General features: G+C 30.7%; 1 protein-coding gene across 1 annotated transcript; it reads left to right on the top strand.

Moving 5' to 3' along the window:
- Positions 1 to 2,344: 2,344 nt before the first annotated feature.
- Positions 2,345 to 17,609, top strand: LOC107442495 (estradiol 17-beta-dehydrogenase 2). The gene is made up of 5 exons (XM_071177457.2): positions 2,345 to 2,819; positions 6,413 to 6,625; positions 8,396 to 8,578; positions 9,953 to 10,085; positions 17,197 to 17,609. Exons 1-5 carry the CDS (start codon positions 2,597 to 2,599, stop codon positions 17,534 to 17,536), a joined length of 1,092 nt encoding a protein of 363 aa, XP_071033558.1. The 5' UTR covers positions 2,345 to 2,596; the 3' UTR covers positions 17,537 to 17,609.
- Positions 17,610 to 18,886: the final 1,277 nt, after the last annotated feature.

Here is an 18,886-nt window from a genome sequence, read left to right as displayed (position 1 = left end):
TTTTATTGTAATCTTATCTATTCATCTAATCATTGTAATCTTATCTATTCATAATAATTTCATTCATTAATGTCAAGGTTTTGCGCACGAAACCAAAAAGAAGCTTTTTCACTTACTATAGTTAAGATCCATTATTTTGAAAATCAGACAATAATCTGAAATTTTGTTCGTTGCATATTTTGATTGGCTTGATTTTTTTTTTTTTTTTTACATTGAAGTAGGTTATGAAAGATGAATATTGTGCAAGTTAGAGCTCCTAACAAATTTCTCCCTCTCCTGTAGAAAATCAAAATCTCCGGTAGTTCAAGACCATCTTAACCTTCAAAATAAGCTGAAATGAAGAGATTTTATAAAAGCTCTATGCATAATTAAAAGGCATAATTATGAAAGAAAAAAACACTGTGGTGCTCATACATTTTGTTTCCAAGTCACTGTTTTTGTAGTCAGTAGAGTGTTAGTTTCCAAACCAATAAAATAAATTTTTGCTTGACACATTAACAGAAGGTCTGCAGTACTATCCACAATTCTATTGCAAATGGGAAGGATATACAGGAATAGATGAAAAGAATTTGTCCTGAAGATTAACAAATAAAATTTAACATTATATGCTACACTTTGGGAAAGGGGGAATAAGATCTTTGTACTTGTGAAAAGTCGAAAGTTCAACAGGAAAGTACTTTTAATTAAGAATATAGAAGTAAGTAAGAATATAGAAGTAAGAAGTAAGTATAGTAGTAAGAAGTAAGTATAGTAGTAAGAAGTAAGTATAGTAGTAAGAAGTAAGTATAGTAGTAAGAAGTAAGTATAGTAGTAAGAAGTAAGTATAGTAGTAAGAAGTAAGTATAGTAGTAAGAAGTAAGTATAGTAGTAAGAAGAAGAAGTAAGAAGTAAGTATAGAAGTAAGATTTTTATAGTTGAAGAAGAAACAGAAGTAAATGTTACATTCAATAATATAAGTGATTACAGTTTTATTAAAACAGATTGCCATTTTATTCGATAACGTGCGTCATCCTGAAGAAACAGCTGATGTCAGAAACATTGATGTGAAGGTAAAATGTATTAGATTTGAGCAAACGGTGGAAAGATTTTAATACTGGAAGACCATCACTGAAAAAGGCGAGAAGGAATCATGTTTGGAAAAAAAAATGCCCCTGCTCCATTCAATGTAGGTTTTTTAACTTCCTTAAATTTGATTTTAAAACTGTAACTAAAGTTACAGGAAGAAATGAGTAAATAACAGAGCTTACTGTTTTATGTTTCATTGTTCATTACTAACAGTAGTTTTAGAGCAGTTAGTTTTGGAACAGTTAGTTTCAGAACAGTTAGTTTTAGAACAGTCAGATTTGGAACAGTTAGTTTTAGAACAGTTAGTTTTAGAACAGTTAGTTTTAGAACAGTTAGTTTTACAAACATATTTCATTTTTTTATGGCATAACGACTCAGTGTTTTTTCCCCTTAATTATTTCTTTTAATTATAGATCGAGTTCTTATAAAATCTCTTTATTTCAGCTTATTTTGAAGGCATTACTGTTTCAAAGAAGAGAAGGAATGTTATTTCAAGCTTAGCATTCTCATACAACTTTGGTAATTTTTTTCTTGACGATAGGATTTTTTTCTTTTTTCCTTTTCTGATTCCCTTTGATTTTTCTTTTCCTCGTGTTTGTAGAAACATATTTTATCTATCAGATGGTGTAGTTATTATTTTTTTAGCTATATGCTGTTTTAAGATAATTTGAATAAAAAAAAAAGAGGCGGATTTGCATTTTTTAAACGTTTGAATTTCTATATCTATTTAAAGCATCAATATGGCTAAAAAGTGCTGGATCACAGAGCTTGTCGTAATAGTGAACTTTAATGTTTAGTGAAGAAATTATTGGGGTGCTGTTGTTTAACCAAGATTTGCAAGTCAGAAAAACGCCAAAAAACTGACTCTTTCTCTAATTTTGACAAAACCTCTGAAAAGCATTAATATTCCATGGAAACGAGTGCATGTCCGTATACTAATAATATAGAAAAAAACTTTTGGGTGTTATATAGCTTACTTAAGATAAACCTATTTAAGCATACTTTTATTTTACTCTTAAGGAAATGACCTTGAACTTTGAAATTTTCAGTAGGAGAAGGAAAGTTTTTTTTAGTAGCTTAAACTTGTACAGTACTCATTTTTCATAATTTTCTTTAATATAAAAAAAATAATAAAAATCAAAGCAATCAAAAATTATAACTATCACACATTGTCTGAAGCTCTGAAAAATGGCTCTTAATGATTCTTTCCTTAAAAACAAAACAAAAAATTAAAGAAAATACAAATAAGACAAAATAGTAATTTTCCGACAAATTTCTTTTGAGGAACTAAATAAATCATTAGCGATACGTTATAGACATTAACCTAGGAGACGCGATAAGTTTGTTAGCAGCAGCTGACGAGAACTTTTAAGGACAATTTATCTCGAAGCATTTCTAAATCTTTCCTTTATTTATTCATTATTTTTTGAACTAAAATGCATAATTGATATTCAAAAAATAAATTTATGGTGTTAAAAGTAACTTTTTAAATAAAACTTTCGATGTAATATTTTATGAAACTAGTATTTCCATGTTTAATAAATATACTGCGGTTGCTGCCGCCCATTTTATAGGAGCAGCTTTTGCTTTTAAATTACTAACTTTTATATTGCCGTCTGCAATATTATTGTACTATTCAAATTTGGCCAGTTTTGTTATTTACGTTTGCTTGGCTTGGTTTTCATTTTCAATCACAAAAAAATTTATTTTAAACGATAGACTACCTCCTCATAACAAGGCAGTTTTAATTACAGGTAAGTTTATTTTGTTTAATAAATTTTTGTATAATTTTTTGAATATTTCAGAAAATTTTAACACAATTATTGCAATAATGTTTTTAGTCATATTTAAATAAATCTAATATACTTTAATTGCGTGATATATTTTTTAATGTTACTTCAGTATTTTTTTTTAAATGATGAATCTATGGTAGAGGGACAATTAGAAATTATAATAATGTACAGATTTTTTTCTTCAACGAATATGAATAAATTATTTTAATATATTCAGATTTGTTACTAACGTTTCTCACATAGATACTTACTTACATATTACTTTTTGTCAAATTTACACAAATTAACTACACGATTTCAAGCGTCACATGAGTGAAATAATAATGAAATTACCCAAAATTAGAAATAAAAAGTTATCAACAAGATTAATGACGAGAATTTAAAATTCAATCAATCTAATTTTATCATTATGTCAGAAAAATTTTCATTTACTATTTTACGTTTCGTCCTAAGAATTATCGTTATGAAAAAAACTACACTAAATATACTAAAATGGTGTACAATTATGATGCTCCCAAAAAATAAATAGATCACTCTGAATAACTTTTAATCTAATGATCGAATCTTCACGTTCTAGGACTCATTCTTAATAGTTCGAGGGGTGACTTCGAATATAGTAATTAATTATTGCAAACAATACTTTAAATTACGAAATCTGGCACAAAAACGTACTTTCTGTGAATAAACATACCTTTTTGTAACGGAATCAGATTTCTGATAGTCAAAATATGGGGAGTAGCAGCAATCTGGGAAATGTGGTCCTCATAGTTAGGTCAGAACAGCGGTACAAAGTTTGAACCCTTTAATGTAAATTTTACTTTTTGTGTATTTCGATTTATCTTCAAAACTTTTTACGTAAATTGAAAATTTTTTCCACACATTTATAAAATTTGGTTTTCCAAAAGTACAATGAAAAAAAACCTTTTGGCAAATACTTATTATTTTTTATTATTTAATTTAATATCACTCGTCGAAAAAATTTTGAATTGTAAGGTACACAATTTTCTTGAGTTATTTTAAAGTATGTAATTTTATTTGGAAAAATACAAAATATGACCGAAATCGCTTGAATAGTTTATGAATTTTAAAGAAGTTCAATATTTTAAATTTGATTTCTCAAGAACTATTCGACCACTTCAGCTCAAATTTTGTATTTTGCTATGTAAAATTATACACTTTAAAATTACGTAAAAAATTGTATACTTTACAATTCGAAATTTTTTCGACTATTATGATATAAAATAATAATAATTAATAAATACGTATTAAAATAAATTTTTTTGCGAAGAATTATTTTTGGATAAACGAATTTTATAATTTTGTGCAAAAATTTTACAATTCGCTTAAGAAAATCTCGAGATATGGCGAAATACGTAGAAAGTAAAATTATCATTAAAGGGTCCAAACTTTATACTCCTCTCTTGACCAAACTATAGGGCAGTATTTCCCACATTGCGGCTACCTCTTTAATTTGGGGGTCAGAAATCGGAATCTGTCGAAAAAAAGTGTGTTTATTCTGAGAAAGAATATTTTTGTGTCTGATTTCGTAACTTAAAATATCGTCTGCGCTAAGTAATTAGCCTATCTGAAGTCGCCCTCTCGAACTATTAAGATTAAGTCTTAAAAAGTGAAGATGCGATTATTAGATCGAAAGTTATTCAGGGTGGTCCGTTTTTTTAGCTCTCTGTACTACAATACTCTGTACATTAGTAATATTAGTGCATTTTTTAATATTAAAATATTTAAGGAAACTTAAAAATATATTAAAATCACTATGTTGTTGAAACAATAATGTTCATGTATTAAAAATAGTGAAAATATTTTTTTTTTTGAATTCACTTTTTTTTCTTCTAATTATCTACTCAAAATTCTTTTACTTATTTCTTTTAAATCTCGGATTTCAACAAAACATTTAAAAAAAAAATGAATCCAACGTAAAAATATTTGAAATTTTATTCAAAGCTTTTTCTCATTATTATTAAATTTGACAAAAGTAACTTTATTATTTAGTTAATGAAATGATTTTGAAATTATCTAGTTTTGCATGAAATTTTCTTCGTGGAAATGATTTGTGAACAAAATTTTATGTTGAAACTTTACAATCGTGAAATTAGAATAGAGTATGTACTAAAAGAAAAGGTAAAAGTCTTATTACAGGAATCGAGAACATTTCCTATATTTTGCTTAAATTATTTATGTCGTACTTCAAAAGATTTCGAACCCACAGTTTAAAAAACTGTGGGGTCGAAACTTGTTTAAAATATACATATTTTTTAATTTTTTAAAAAAAGCTTGTATTTGTGCAAAACTTTATTTTTAAATTGAGTATTTACTTAATTACCAGCTGACTGAAATTTAAAAAAAAATCTATAAAATTTTTTATATTCAAACACAAAAATATAGCATTGTTCAGATGGAAGAGAAAGAAACTCAAATAAATAATTTCAAGAAACTAAAGTGGTAAAATATTACTGTATTAAAAGCTTCATTGGCTCAAAAATATACAATTAATAACAGTTCGACAAGCTTCAAGCCCTCAAAAAACAGGCGCCCATTGTTAAGTCTTGCCAGACATGAACGAAAAGAAACTAAAATAGTTTGAAAATTGAGTCTTTTTTCGTCTACTTCACTTTTGTTTCTTCAAATTCACATCTTGAAAGTCTTGGAAATGAGTGCCTGTTTTTAAGCCCTTGAAACATATCGACTGTAATTTGTATATGTTTGAAGCGAATGTAGTTTTTAATCAGATAATAGAACAAAACTTATTTTAAAGGAACAATAAGGGGTGAGACGCGAATTTATGGAATACAGCATAAAAATCAAACTCATCGAAAAAATAGAAAGTTTAAAAAGCATTTGTAAGTTCCTTTTCAGAAGAAAATAATAATTATAAAATTATAAGATATATTAACATATGTCAGTCATATGTATAGTGTTATGAATGTTAATAGGTTTGGAAAGTCACAGATAATTAAGTTTTTTCCGGAAATATAGAAATGAAATAGTTTCTCTACAAGATTTTTCTCTTTTCAGTTCTGGTAAACATACCTTCAGCTCTGTTGAGTATATTCGAAAACAGTTAATAGAAAATCTCAATAACTGAATAATTCTCATAATTTATTGATACAAGTTCTTTGCTATATTCCTTGTAAATAGAATAAGTGAGTCAATATGATAGGATTTTCTCACTCTCCACACTTTTCCCCACTCTGTTACCATGGTTACGGAAAATAATGCTTTTCCCCCCACGGCAGTACGTTTTAGTCGGAAGCAGGGGAAAAACAAGAATTATGGATACCATGGTAACGGAGATTGAATTGTATTAAGTATTGAGTTAATAAATGAGGATTGATTGAATTAAGTATTGAGAGTACAGAACTCAGGAAACGTTGAGAAGTCTATTCGATTTACAAAGGGTATGAACTAGTCAGTATTGTAATTTGCTTTATTCTGCATATTTATATATTTGCTTTTCATAATGCTGACATCTTAACCAAGCTGTATTTTAATCACATTTATAAATTTATTTAAATAATATTATGGTTTCATTACAGGCTGTGATAGCGGCTTTGGCCACAATCTCGCCAAAAGGTTAGATTCGAAAGGTTTTCATGTCTTCGCTACCTGTCTTTTTCCATCAGGAGATGGTGCAAATGAGTTGAGAAAGTCGTGCTCTGACCGCCTTAAAATTCTTGAGCTTGATGTTAGAAAAGATGAGAGCGTTGATAAAGCAGTACAATTTTTAAAGCAAAACCTTGGTTCCTGCGGTAATGCTAAAATGCTATTGATATTACTAATAGATGTTATGCACTGACCACCCATAATAAATATTTTTTGAACGCATATCAAATATTCATCGAAAAATGTATACACATCAGGAGTTGCAATTTCATATTTAAGCGAGAACGAAAAAACAACGTTATCAAAATCTGCCTAATCACCAAAGAGAAAGACATCAAAACCAGTTTTATTGTCTGGTGGAACTTGAAAATGTTTCTGCATAACTCTGTTTCCGTCAATAGAATAAGTCTTTCAATAGAATACGCAGTAGAATAAATCTTTCATGATTTGGCTGATTTCGGTAGCGGTTCGGTTCGGTTCGGTTTGTTCCTTCCTCACTTAGATATTAATTTGAAATCGCTGTACGTATTTTTTAGACCTTAATTTTGAAAATTAATCTGAAAGTATATATTAGGAGTGGTCATTACAGATCACCCTGCATTTCTGTTTACGACTTAAAATAAAGATATAAACATAGATAAAAAATGTGTGATTTAATTTTCATATTTTTAATTGTTTACCATCTTCATTCTAAAGTTAACATGCAAATATTCTTCTTTTAAATCGGGAATTCGCTTTAAAATCCTGGACTGGAGAATAGTGGTTTTTATGATCCCTGATGTATATGGAATGCTTCGAGCAATAAAATGATAAAGCCAAAGTCTTTCTAAAGGTGATAGTTTCGCATCTAACTGGTTTTTCGGTATTGTTTCTAGTTAGGTAGTTAAATTTTCGAAACATCCATTCAATAAGGGGACAATACACAAAAATTCATTATTACCAATATGAAAGTCGGAAAACTTTACTCCAAAACCATTTTCCTGAATAATTTGAAATTGTGGCTTATCACTGTGTTTTCCAAAGCCTCCATGTATACAGAGTGATTATAATTAAAGTGACATTTTTTCTTTTTTTCGCTAAACCAATTACCATTGCTTCACGCATAATCCAATAAAATATCTGGTCAGTGGTTCATTTCTTACATCCTTATGAAAATGAATCCATAGAATTTTTATCTACAGGGTAAATTCCATTTGCCTTGTAGATAAAAATTCTATGCTTAAGTTCTTTTTTCTTTCTATTTTTAATAAAATTTTATTATAACACAGGGAGCAAGATATTTTCATGTCACTGATTTCAAATTCATAATTGGTTTATCTTTCCAAGCTACAATTTTCTTAAATGACATTTTTATTCTTTTTTTTTTGTCAAAATAAACAAGTTTAGAAATGTTATACATAATTGAAGGTTGCGTAAATGTTGCGACAAACTTCTAGGGCAGTTAGGGCACATAATTTAAAACTGCATAGAAACCCTTGCTCGGAAATATCATCGCTAGGGGTGCTCCTATATTGTGAACTACGTGCACTTATGAACAGGTCAAAGTAGGGAAAAGCCTCTAAGCACGTACGACATTTCGAGGGTATGGTTTCCTATGCAATTTGAACTCTAATGATGCGCCTTATTTCCCATAGACGTTTGTCACAACATTTATGCAACGCCTCGTTAATTACAACGTTTTTAAACTTACACTTCGACAAAAAATAAGCCCTCCAACAAAAAATTTCCTTTAAAAAAATCTGCAGCTTTAGGAGTAAAACTTATTTCAGATTTGTAATCCCCACGCATGAATTCTGCAAGATCAAGTATTTATATAAATGCAAATAAAAAATTTGTTCCTCTGTGTAACGTGTGAAATTTTTTCCCCCTCCTATTTTATTTATATAGTATAATGTGCTTATTGATTTTGTTTGTAGAATTATGGGCTCTGGTTAACAATGCTGGTATCGGAAAAACATTCTGTGTTGAGCTCAGTCCGTTATCTGACTTTCAAGAGTGTATGGATGTAAATCTTTTCGGTGTAATAAGGACAACAAAAGCGTTTTTACCTTTTTTGAAGAAGTCTAAAGGAAGGATAGTAAATATTACAAGTATAGCAGGTAATTAATACTTCTATTAGCATTAAAGGTCCCTCAATTTTATAGATTTTCAATTGAGCAATTCATATTATATTGACTTTAAAATTTATTATTAAATCGGATCCAATGCCCTGATTTTGATGACATGAGTAATTTTTTTTTGTATATTTTGACGTTTTTTACTTTTTAGGTCATTTTTTAAAAATTTTTCTTTTACATTTTTAAGGCTCTTTTTTGGTGTTTTTTTTATATTATTATTTTTATTTTATTTTAATTATTCTGATCTTTAACGATATTCGAAGTTTTCATGCTCATTAAAATTTATGTAGAGAAGGAAAATGTTCAGGAATCAATATTTTGTTATTTTTATTACATTTATTTCAAATTTCAATGGACATTGAAGATGCATAGCATTGTTTTATATGTTTTGACTTGAATGAAAATAATTATGAAGGGAATAAAATTATTTTTGTTTAATATTTTTAATTAAGAAATAGGTATTTTTAAAGACATTTTTGCATTTTTAAGGGCATTTATAAGGATTTATTAAAACATCAAAATCCGAGCTTTAAGGACGATCTCAATCACTTTACCAGGGTGTCGATTCCACAATATTTTTAAGTAGTATAAAAAGTTAAAGAAAATATAAATAGTTTGAAATATTGATATGCGACAAGAAATACTATCAATTCAATGGAAATGTCGGAGGAAAAACGTAGTAAATAGTCTTGGAAAACTATTGTTAAAAATTAAACTTCTAAAATTTTCAATAGTTGTCCTGTTAAAAAATTTAGTCCCCAGCATTTATTTTTGTCAGATCTTAGTATTATGTGTATTGTTTAGTTTTATGCAAAATACTAGGCTTAAAGATTTATAATAGCTTTTAATCCTTATATTTTAAATTTACTTTGTATTGAAGTATGCAAAACCTATTTCATCTTTTTTTCAGACATTATCTGTATTTCAATTATTTAAAAACATTTTAAAATAAATTCAGTTTCAATTTTTATTATTCTAATAATAATTATAATTACTTACTAAGGCTCTTCACGCAACTTGGCTCATAAGGCATTAAGCCTACCTCTCTATGCTTCCCGGTGTTTGGTTTGGGATCAGGCTCTTTAATCATTTGAATTTTTTTTCTTTCAAAATCCACTTTCATTTATTGCTGCCGAGTCACTCTTGGTCATCCCATTTTTTTTCTCACCATCAGGGGCTTGTCATTATCTGCTTTGCATCTTTTGAGCTCGTGTGTATTTTGTTGTATTTTATTATCCATAACTTGGAAACCAATTTATTACAATCCTCTTTCCATTTTCAACAATATCCATCCATAAAATGTAACAATTTTAAGCATATTTTTACATTTACTCATCATAGTCTTTACAATTTTAGGAACAACAGCAGGTCCTCACGTAGCTCCTTACTTTGTCAGTAAATTTGCTGTGGTTGGATTAACATATGTTTTAATGCAAGAACTAACTGAATGGGGAGTAACTGTCATTTCAATTGAGCCAGAAATGTTTAGGTAAATTTACTGCTATTATTATTTGTAATGAACAGTACGTTTGTTATTGTTTTCAGATGGAGGGTACTGAAATCCGCATAAGTAAGTTTGCTTAAAAAAGTTTAAGTTTACATTTTAAGTACAAGCATATTCTTTAATTAAAAAATAGCGACAAGAGACTATGCGCTTAACACATTTTTAGTTTATTTACCATGCATGGAGCTGGTTTTAAAATAAAACTCTATTAGATACTGTGTTTGTACATTTATTTTATGATTTTGAACATTTATTAAAGTAATAGTACATAGTGTAACAATAGTTTTATGAAAAATATATTAATGTTGAAATATAAATGCCTTAATATTAATGAAATAATAAGTAATTATAAGTAAATAGAAATAATAAGTAAATTAACTGCGGATTTATTGTTTCTTAATCAATGCCTGGTGTATTTTTTTTTGCAAGGTTCGTTATATTGGTTTCAATATTGGTTAATTTTAATCTTAAAGCCCCTCGAAACTCCACATTTAATTTATTTCTGTTCTTAGTTAAGATTGAATTTACGGGACTGAAACCGGCTTCAATTATATAGGAATTTGGAAATGCTATCATAAATGGCTGAGCTATTTCGTAAAGTTCTACATATTTTTGCATTATATTTAACTTGCATTATATTTATATTTGTCCAAAATTTGCTTATTGTTAAATTTTTAAAAAGCGTCTTTGCTTCAAATCCCCATAATAATTCAGCAAGCTCATCTTGCAGGTTGATGTCCACGTTTTCAATTTGAGCAGAAAATGGCACAATAATCCAATCAGGGATGTCAATGTTTTCCAAATCAACAAAACGCAGTTTAAAATCGTCTCTCAATTTTTGAAGATTACCTGTATATATTTCCAAGTCTTCTTCTTTTATTTCTAATTGTCACATACCTGAAAAATACTGATAATCCTTTGACCAATTGACCCTTCCGGTTCGGATCGACCCCCATTCGACCCCCTGGCTCGGATCGACCCCCGCTTATGTTAAATAGACCCCTGGGGGTCTATATAGACCACTTTGGCGACATCTGCTTTAGAGTAACATAGTTTATTTACCATGCATGGAGCTGGTTCTAAAATTAAACACAGAAATACAAAAATTTCTTCTCGATTCCCTGATCATTCTTTAGAGTAGCATAGTTTATTTACCATGCATGGAGCTGGTTTTAAAATTAAACACAAAAATACAAAAATTTCTTCCCGATTCCCTGATCATTCTTTAGAGCAACATACTATACTGTTCGAATTAATTGGGACAAATGAAAAAAAAGTGATTTATTGAAACTTTAGCTTTTAATCATTACATGCCTTAAGTTACATTGATACATGTCTGTATTAATATGAAGTATATCCTCCTTTAGCAGATATGACTTCAAGAACACGTTTTGGCATTGATTCCACTAGTGTAGCGTACATGTTCTTGACTTCATCGTCGTGGAACCATACTTGAATAGCACTTTTTATCATTTGTTCTGCTGTCGTGCAATTCATCTTGGCTAAGCGATTCTTTAGAATATGCCACAGGTTCTCAATGGGATTTAGGTCTGGTGAATTACCAGGCCAATCAAGCACTTTTATTTTGTTTTCTCGCATAAAATTCTGGACCAGTTGAGAATTGTGACAAGGGGCTAAATCATGTTGAAATGTTCCGTCGAATGTTTCCATGAATGGAGCAATCCTACTATGTAATATATCGATGTATTTGGCTGAATTCATCATGCCTTTTAGAGGCACTAAGCTTCCAGTGCTATTTGTTGTGCAGAAACCCCAAAACATTTGTTTAGAAGGGTGTTTTACTGCCTGTTGGATATGATCTGGTTTCAGACTTTCGCCTTCACTTTGTCTAACTCCACTTGATTTTATCCCTGCACAAATAAATGTGTTTCATCACTGAAAACCACTTTCTTCCAGTCATTTACAGTCCATTTTTGGTATTTTCTATCCCATGCTAAACGTTTTATCATCATTTTCTGCGTTAGGAATTGTTTTTTCCTTGGTCTTCTTGCCTTACGTTCAACATCTAGAAGCCTTTTTCGTACAGTTGAAATACTTACATCAACACCACAATCCAATAAGTCCCTTCGGAGGTCTGTACTCATCTTTCTTGGATAAGTTTTACTATTCTTATTTGACTTTTATCAGTTCTTGGAGCAGTTTTCCGTTTGCGTCCACATTTTCCTTTTCTTTTTGGAGAGGATAAGCCGGAATCTTGAAATGTTCTAAGAATTCTGGAAACACTAGATTTCCCTACACCCACTGCTGTAACGATGTCTCTTACAGTCATAGAAGTGTGTTCATTAAGAGCGATAATTTTAGAGCGCTTCCTCGGACTAATATCCATCTTTTATAAGCATATAACTTGTGTTAGACTAAACTCAAAATTATAACCACCAGTTTCCCACACTGAAATGCTCACAACTGAACTACAAATACACTAAAACCAGTCAGATGAGTAAATTATAGTGAAGGTATATCCGTCACCGCAGCTCAAGGCAGATATAACTGGTTTGAAGCAGTTCGGGACATCACTGGCAATCCCATACCAACTCGAATGAGAAAATCTTGCTTGTCCCAATTAATTCGAACACTATAGTAGTTTATTTATCATGCATGGAGCTGGTTTTAAAATTAAACACAGAAATACAAAAATTTTTTCTCGATTCCCTGATCATTCCTTAGAGTAACATAGTTTATTTACCATGCATGGAGTTGGTTTGGTAACCACATTTGGTAACTCCCAACAGCTCCTTTGGTATAACTCCAGCTACTTTAAATGCGAATGAGCATCCGGTGAACAATTATTTTTTTAAGTTAACGTGACTGCTATTTTTAATGAAAAACATAGAGTGCCGTGATGGCAGTAGATACCTTTGTATGAAAGGTTATACACACTATACAGATTAAAGATTAGTCGGATACAGTACATGAGGACTTTGCACCATCATTTGCATCATTGGGACAGCCAAAAACTGAAATCACCAAAATCGTCTTGATAAAGACATATGAGTCAAAACTACAGTAAGAGTAGAGGCTATGAGCTTTTTCAAAGAGCATGATGGCTATTTATTTAATCGAGATTTAGGTGCACGAAAGCTGGTTGCACGTCAGGAGTCGTGTTTGCTTCTGAATGATTCAAACTGTTTTTGAATGAAATTAACATTTGCATTACTTTGTCGGCACAAATCAAGAGCAAAAAAATGCGTTTTCGTTACCATTAATCACTGTGGATAGAACCTGGATGCATCACTAAAGCCCAGAAACAAAATCATAGTAGAAATAGTGAACCACAAAGGGAGAATGAAAAAAGATGAAAACGAATAATTGTACTGGAAAAGTGATGGCGGCAGTTTTCTGGGATAGCAGCGGAATTTTTTTTTAAAACAGGTATGCAACATACTTTACAAATCTTTCGAATTTCGAATCGATCTTATTTTTACAAATCGATCTTATTTTTATTTTTATAGTAGTAATAAAATTTTCCTATTCACATTTTATTCCTGTTTAAATAATTGTAATTTACGAGGAATTTGACTACCATTACATTTAAATAATTTAAATTTAGATGTTATAGGTCTGATAGTACTGTAAAAGTGTATACTCCCAGGGAGAGGAAATGACTATTAAGATGATCCTCGACCAGAGAGTAGTCCACCCCAATCAAAAGCCATGCCAAATTTTATTTTTATGATATTTTGCTCACAGTCAGATCACTCTCAAAATCACACTAGCTATTGATATTCCTGAGGAAATGGAAATGACTATTAAGATTATCCTCGACTCAGGAGTATACCACCCCAACAGCCAAATTATTTATTTACGATATTCCTTTAAGTACCAACAGCCCCCAGATAGTCCACCATCAGCTACCTCAAATATACTATCCTTAACTAACGGATACTTCTAGGGAGAGGAAATGACTATTAAGATGATCCTTGACTTGGGAGTATACCATTCACCAGATTACACTAGTTCCCTAGTCGTTCCGTAAGCCGCCAATTAGGGTAAACCAACCAGTGAAGGAACACTACCCAGTAAAGGAACATGTCATATATATTGATTAAAAATAAGAATTTGAAAGTTTTTCTTTAGATTGATTGGTAATAATAGCTTACTGCCAAACAATAGGAAGTCATCTAGCAATGTTTCGGATTACCTGGTCAAATAGACTTCTTTGGAAAAATTTTTGAATTTGTTATAATCTCTGCAATACTTTGCTTCCTTGAAAAAATTATAAGGTGAGTGCTTGTATTTATGTGTTTGAAGTGGAATTAATTGCATGTAATAGTTTTATTTTTCTCACTGTGAAAAAGAGAATTCAAAATATAGTTAGTGAAGTTGCGTTTTATTTTTTTAAAGCATCATACCATAATAAAGTACTGAGATAAGAGGGTGTTTATTCCCTGGATCACCAAGCGATGAAAAACCAGTGAAGGAACAATTGTTCCTTTAATGGTTTTTTTTCTAAGTTAATGAAAATAAAAGATAAACTTTAATGTTCTTGTACCTTTAGTGATGTTCCGCATCAAAAGTATGTTAAAAATACAAAAAACAACTTCTAACCAGGGAGGGGACAGGCATGTTCCTTTACTGGGCTTAGATTTCCCAGTGAATGAACAGTATGTGTTCATGTTATATATTCATGTTGACACTTTAATTTTCAATTCATCGTTACAAAAAAAAGTTTACATTTTCCAAGTATTTATGTGTTATAATTTCAAGAATAGGCTTGTTTTTAAATATTTGTATGGCTTATAAATTCATAAAGAGCATTAAAAAATAACCAAAATTAAGTATTCCTTTACTGGGTGTTCATTCACTGGTAAGAGCTGCTCCTTCACTTGGTCTTCTTACTACTTGTTATTTGAACCTCCAAAATTTTAAAACAACATTATGTAAGTTCTCTACAATTTTTTTCACATAATTTGCAGTTAGTAACAAATCTGTTGACACTGTCATTTAACAAAAATTACGAATTTTGAAATTAATATGATTTTTTAAAAGGCAAGCGAAGCTTAAGTTTTCCTTCACTGGTTAGTTTACCCTACCCAATCACCTCCTCATGCCTAACGCCAAAAATCTTAGTCATCCAAGGGCTAATTAGTCAGATGAAGAAGTCAGATCCCCTCATCGCGGGCAGGAACTCCGCATAATCATAGATCAAGTCAAAACTTTGAAAGTGTTTCAAGTGTTGGCTAATACCATTTAATAGTCCAGAATAATCCGAAATACAAGTTAATAATCTCAATTTATCTAACATTTCTCTACAATAAAGAAAAATACTTTTTTATAAGCGTGAAAGTTGTTAGGTACGAGGCTATCTTGAGTGGGGAATGACTGTTACCGGCGCTTACTCTGCGTCGAAGTTACATAACAAATCAAATTATGAAATTGCGAAAAAACTGTCACATTTACAAAAGAAAAAAGGTTATTTCATACCACTATGTTCTCCTTTACACCCAAGAGGTTGCGTTGGCAGAAATGTAAGAGTTGCTATTTAAAGTGCTTGACTAACCTCCTTACTCACCAATGGCTATTTTTTGTTCGAATAGCTAAAATAGTACTTGAAGAACAAGAATATTTGTCAATAGAGGGAATTATGAACTTCGTTCTTAACTATTTTGCAGAAAAATATTCCACAGATTATTTAAATTAATTAAAAGATTGCAAAACGCTAGGGAAAATATATAAACTTAGATGGAGACTATGTCAAAAAATAAAAGTAATTTCGGGAACTTTTCAAATAGCCATCCCATATATCGACGACAAAAATCAAACAAATAAAAAATGGTATGTATTAAGCCAACAAAGCTGTGTATTTAGGGGTTAAATTATCGTATAATGGATGTTCCTTAATCTCAGAAATTCATATATATTTGAAGGATCTCTGTCTGAAGTGAAATAAAATAATTTATACATTTGTAGTACCAAAATTAGCAGGTAAGCGAGCAAAAATCAAAAATGTTATTAAAAACCAAGGTATCCCTACTGTGGAAAGCAAAACTAAAAACAACAAAGCCTATTTGATTTCAGGAGAAAGGGTAATAATTAGAAACAACGCCAAGTTCGGTCTACTAATAGAGCAAATTTTATTGTTTTTCATCACATCTTTCAACCTAGTGATTCAATAGATTTCGATAATCTTTTTCTTTTTTCGCATTTAATACTGACTAACTATCAATAATACAAACACCACCTTTATGGAGTTTTTAAAATACCTATTGAGGGTGATGATTACAGAACAACCGATTCAATAGCAATTTAAGTTGCTGTATGAAAAGAATGAAATGGACGTAGAAAAGATCATCTAGCATGATTTACGTTTACAAAATGTTTTTCATTGAGTTGTTTATTTCAATATTTCTAAAACAACATGATTTCATTCGCAATTTAAGTTGCGGTATGAAAGTAATAAAATGAACATTTTTCTTAAATTTCCAATGCAGCAGGCGATACAGACATTATCCTAACGCTGTACAGAGATCAAAAGAAAAGAGAAATACAAATACAGAAAGAGATGAAATATACAAAAGACAAAACATCAAACACAAAAATTAAATCAAGAATTTAAATTGAACAAAAGGTCTCTGGCTTCCCAGTATCGGGAGTAGATACAGTTCTTTGCGAGAACTGAACAGTTGAGGAGATGCTCAGCAATCATCGTCGCACCACTGCGGCAGAGGGGCGGCAGGATTATCCACTACTTTAAGATGGGAAAGATGAGCGTATAAGCAATCGTGCTTGGTAGCAAGACGAAAGGCAGCTACAGCACTGCTTCTTGGGCAATAGGGGAGAAGGATGTCATTTCTCCACGATTTTTCTATTGACCGTTCTTTTAGCAATGGTATATGTGTTGTCTTAATTGCATGATTAATCATTAATGAAGTGGACTTATAGCTAACCAAGTTATTTGGGGCTTGATTAACAAAGCAACCTTTTTTGGCCAGTGCATCCGCTTTTTCGTTGCCGGGGATACCACAGTGGGATGGGATCCATTGTAAATAAAATGAACATAGAAAAGTCATTTTCAGTCATTGTTTTTGTTAAAATTTTTTTGAATTTTGTTTGCATATATGTTGTTTCTTTATTACAGGACTGGATTAACAGACGTGAATAGATTAACTGCTGATGCAAATCCAGAAAAATTTAGTGAAGAATTGAAGAACTCATATGATGAACAATATTTAGAAAATTACAGAAAATCAGCCACTATATTGTTAAAAGCAGCATCTTCAAATATTGGAGCTGTAATTGATGATTTGGAGTCTGCAGTAACCTTGCTATATCCTGAATCAATCTATTGTCCAAGGAGACATGAATTGTTCCGGATTCCCTTGTTTATATTTGTATCATTCCCACTGTCCATTCAAGCATTTATTGTTAGATGTGTTTTGTTTCTTTTGAGATATAAAAAACCAAAATGTGCTCAATAACACATTCCTTTGATAAAAAAAAATGTATTTTTTTCGGGAAATAAAAGCTTAAACAATTTTTTAAGTATTATAATAACAATTGTCTTATTTTATAGAATAAAATTAACTAATTTGTCTTCAAGAGTGGTCATACCATTGTTTGCTTTTCTATCATATCCCGTGATTGCTTCTAATTTATCTTTGCTTTTTGGTGACAAACAGGCCATTACTTCAAAGTTAAAAATTATTCAATTAAAAGATCCCTAAACTTTTTATTATATTAACACTGCTCGATAGATTTAGCTTCCACTGGGATAAAACGTAAGCCTTAGTTTGCTCTGAATTTAATCAACCAACTTGTTTCTTAAATTATTATTTAGTTTTAGCTCCTTTAAAAAAAATTTCATTTTGCTTTGTGTGCACAGGAGAAGCGTGTCTAGAAGTAAAATAAAGGGCCCTGGTGTAAAGTTTATTTTTTTAATTTAATTTGTAAACACTGTTAGACTATCTTAGGTGATAGATGCCTCATACGGTGTGAGGTCGTGTACTGGTAATGTCGATGTTGTAGCCATTGTTAGTTGCTCCCTTGTCTTAAGGTCTGAGGCCTGTAGTCTTAGTTACTGAGGCTTGTTTATACGATCCAAATTCATGTGCCAAGATTGATTGAAATTGATGGAAACGTGTTTTGCTTGGAGCTTGTATCGTGTAAATCATCATCCAAGTTCTTGGTCCCAGCCCTTGGATGATAGAAGAGCATGCTCCATGTTCCCCCCAAGTTTTTCCTCCTTTAACCAATCAGCTTCTAAAGTTTTGTGACGTCAGCATGCAGGCATCTGATTATGTCAATTTGCTATCTGTTTTCATACATTTTAATCCAAATAAATTAATTTGTTAGGGTCTATTTGTGTTGTTATGATTTTATTTGAATTTATTTTGTAATTTTCAATCCGTGTAAGCATGATTTTATAATGTTGAATATGAATGATGTGCAGATTTTTCATCCGACCAATCAGTGACATTCAAGAACTTGAATAGCGTCGACGAATCATCCAATTTCTTGGAGAGAGAAATCCTCTCAAGTCCTCGGATTCAAGAACTTGGTCCGTATAAATAAGCCTTTGTTGTACTTCACAGCATTGTTTTTACAAGCTTTAAATTGATTTTTTTTAGGAATTAGTCAATTAGAATTTACACATTTTTTTATTGTAATTAAGCTGAAAATTTCTCATTTCCTAGCTTAGAATGAAAATTCAATTGATCCAGCTTTTATCTAGAACATATCTGATTATTATGACGGCCAGAATAAGTTCATGATTAAAATATTTATTACTTGACATCAGAAAAGGTGCACTCAAAGGTGTAGAGCAACGG

Source organism: Parasteatoda tepidariorum, chromosome 2, assembly GCF_982258835.1.
Source record: "Parasteatoda tepidariorum strain Cologne lab strain chromosome 2, Ptep-v5.0, whole genome shotgun sequence".
Taxonomy (NCBI): domain Eukaryota; kingdom Metazoa; phylum Arthropoda; class Arachnida; order Araneae; family Theridiidae; genus Parasteatoda; species Parasteatoda tepidariorum.
This window is presented reverse-complemented; position numbering and strand designations above follow the sequence as displayed.

Coding starts and splice junctions, on each gene's coding strand:
- LOC107442495 (XM_071177457.2), top strand. CDS start 2,597: ATGTTTAATAAATATACTGCGGTTGCTGCCGCCCATTTTATAGGAGCA. Junction 2,820..6,412: donor CAAGGCAGTTTTAATTACAG/GTAAGTTTATTT, acceptor GTTTCATTACAG/GCTGTGATAGCGGCTTTGGC. Junction 6,626..8,395: donor GCAAAACCTTGGTTCCTGCG/GTAATGCTAAAA, acceptor TTTTGTTTGTAG/AATTATGGGCTCTGGTTAAC.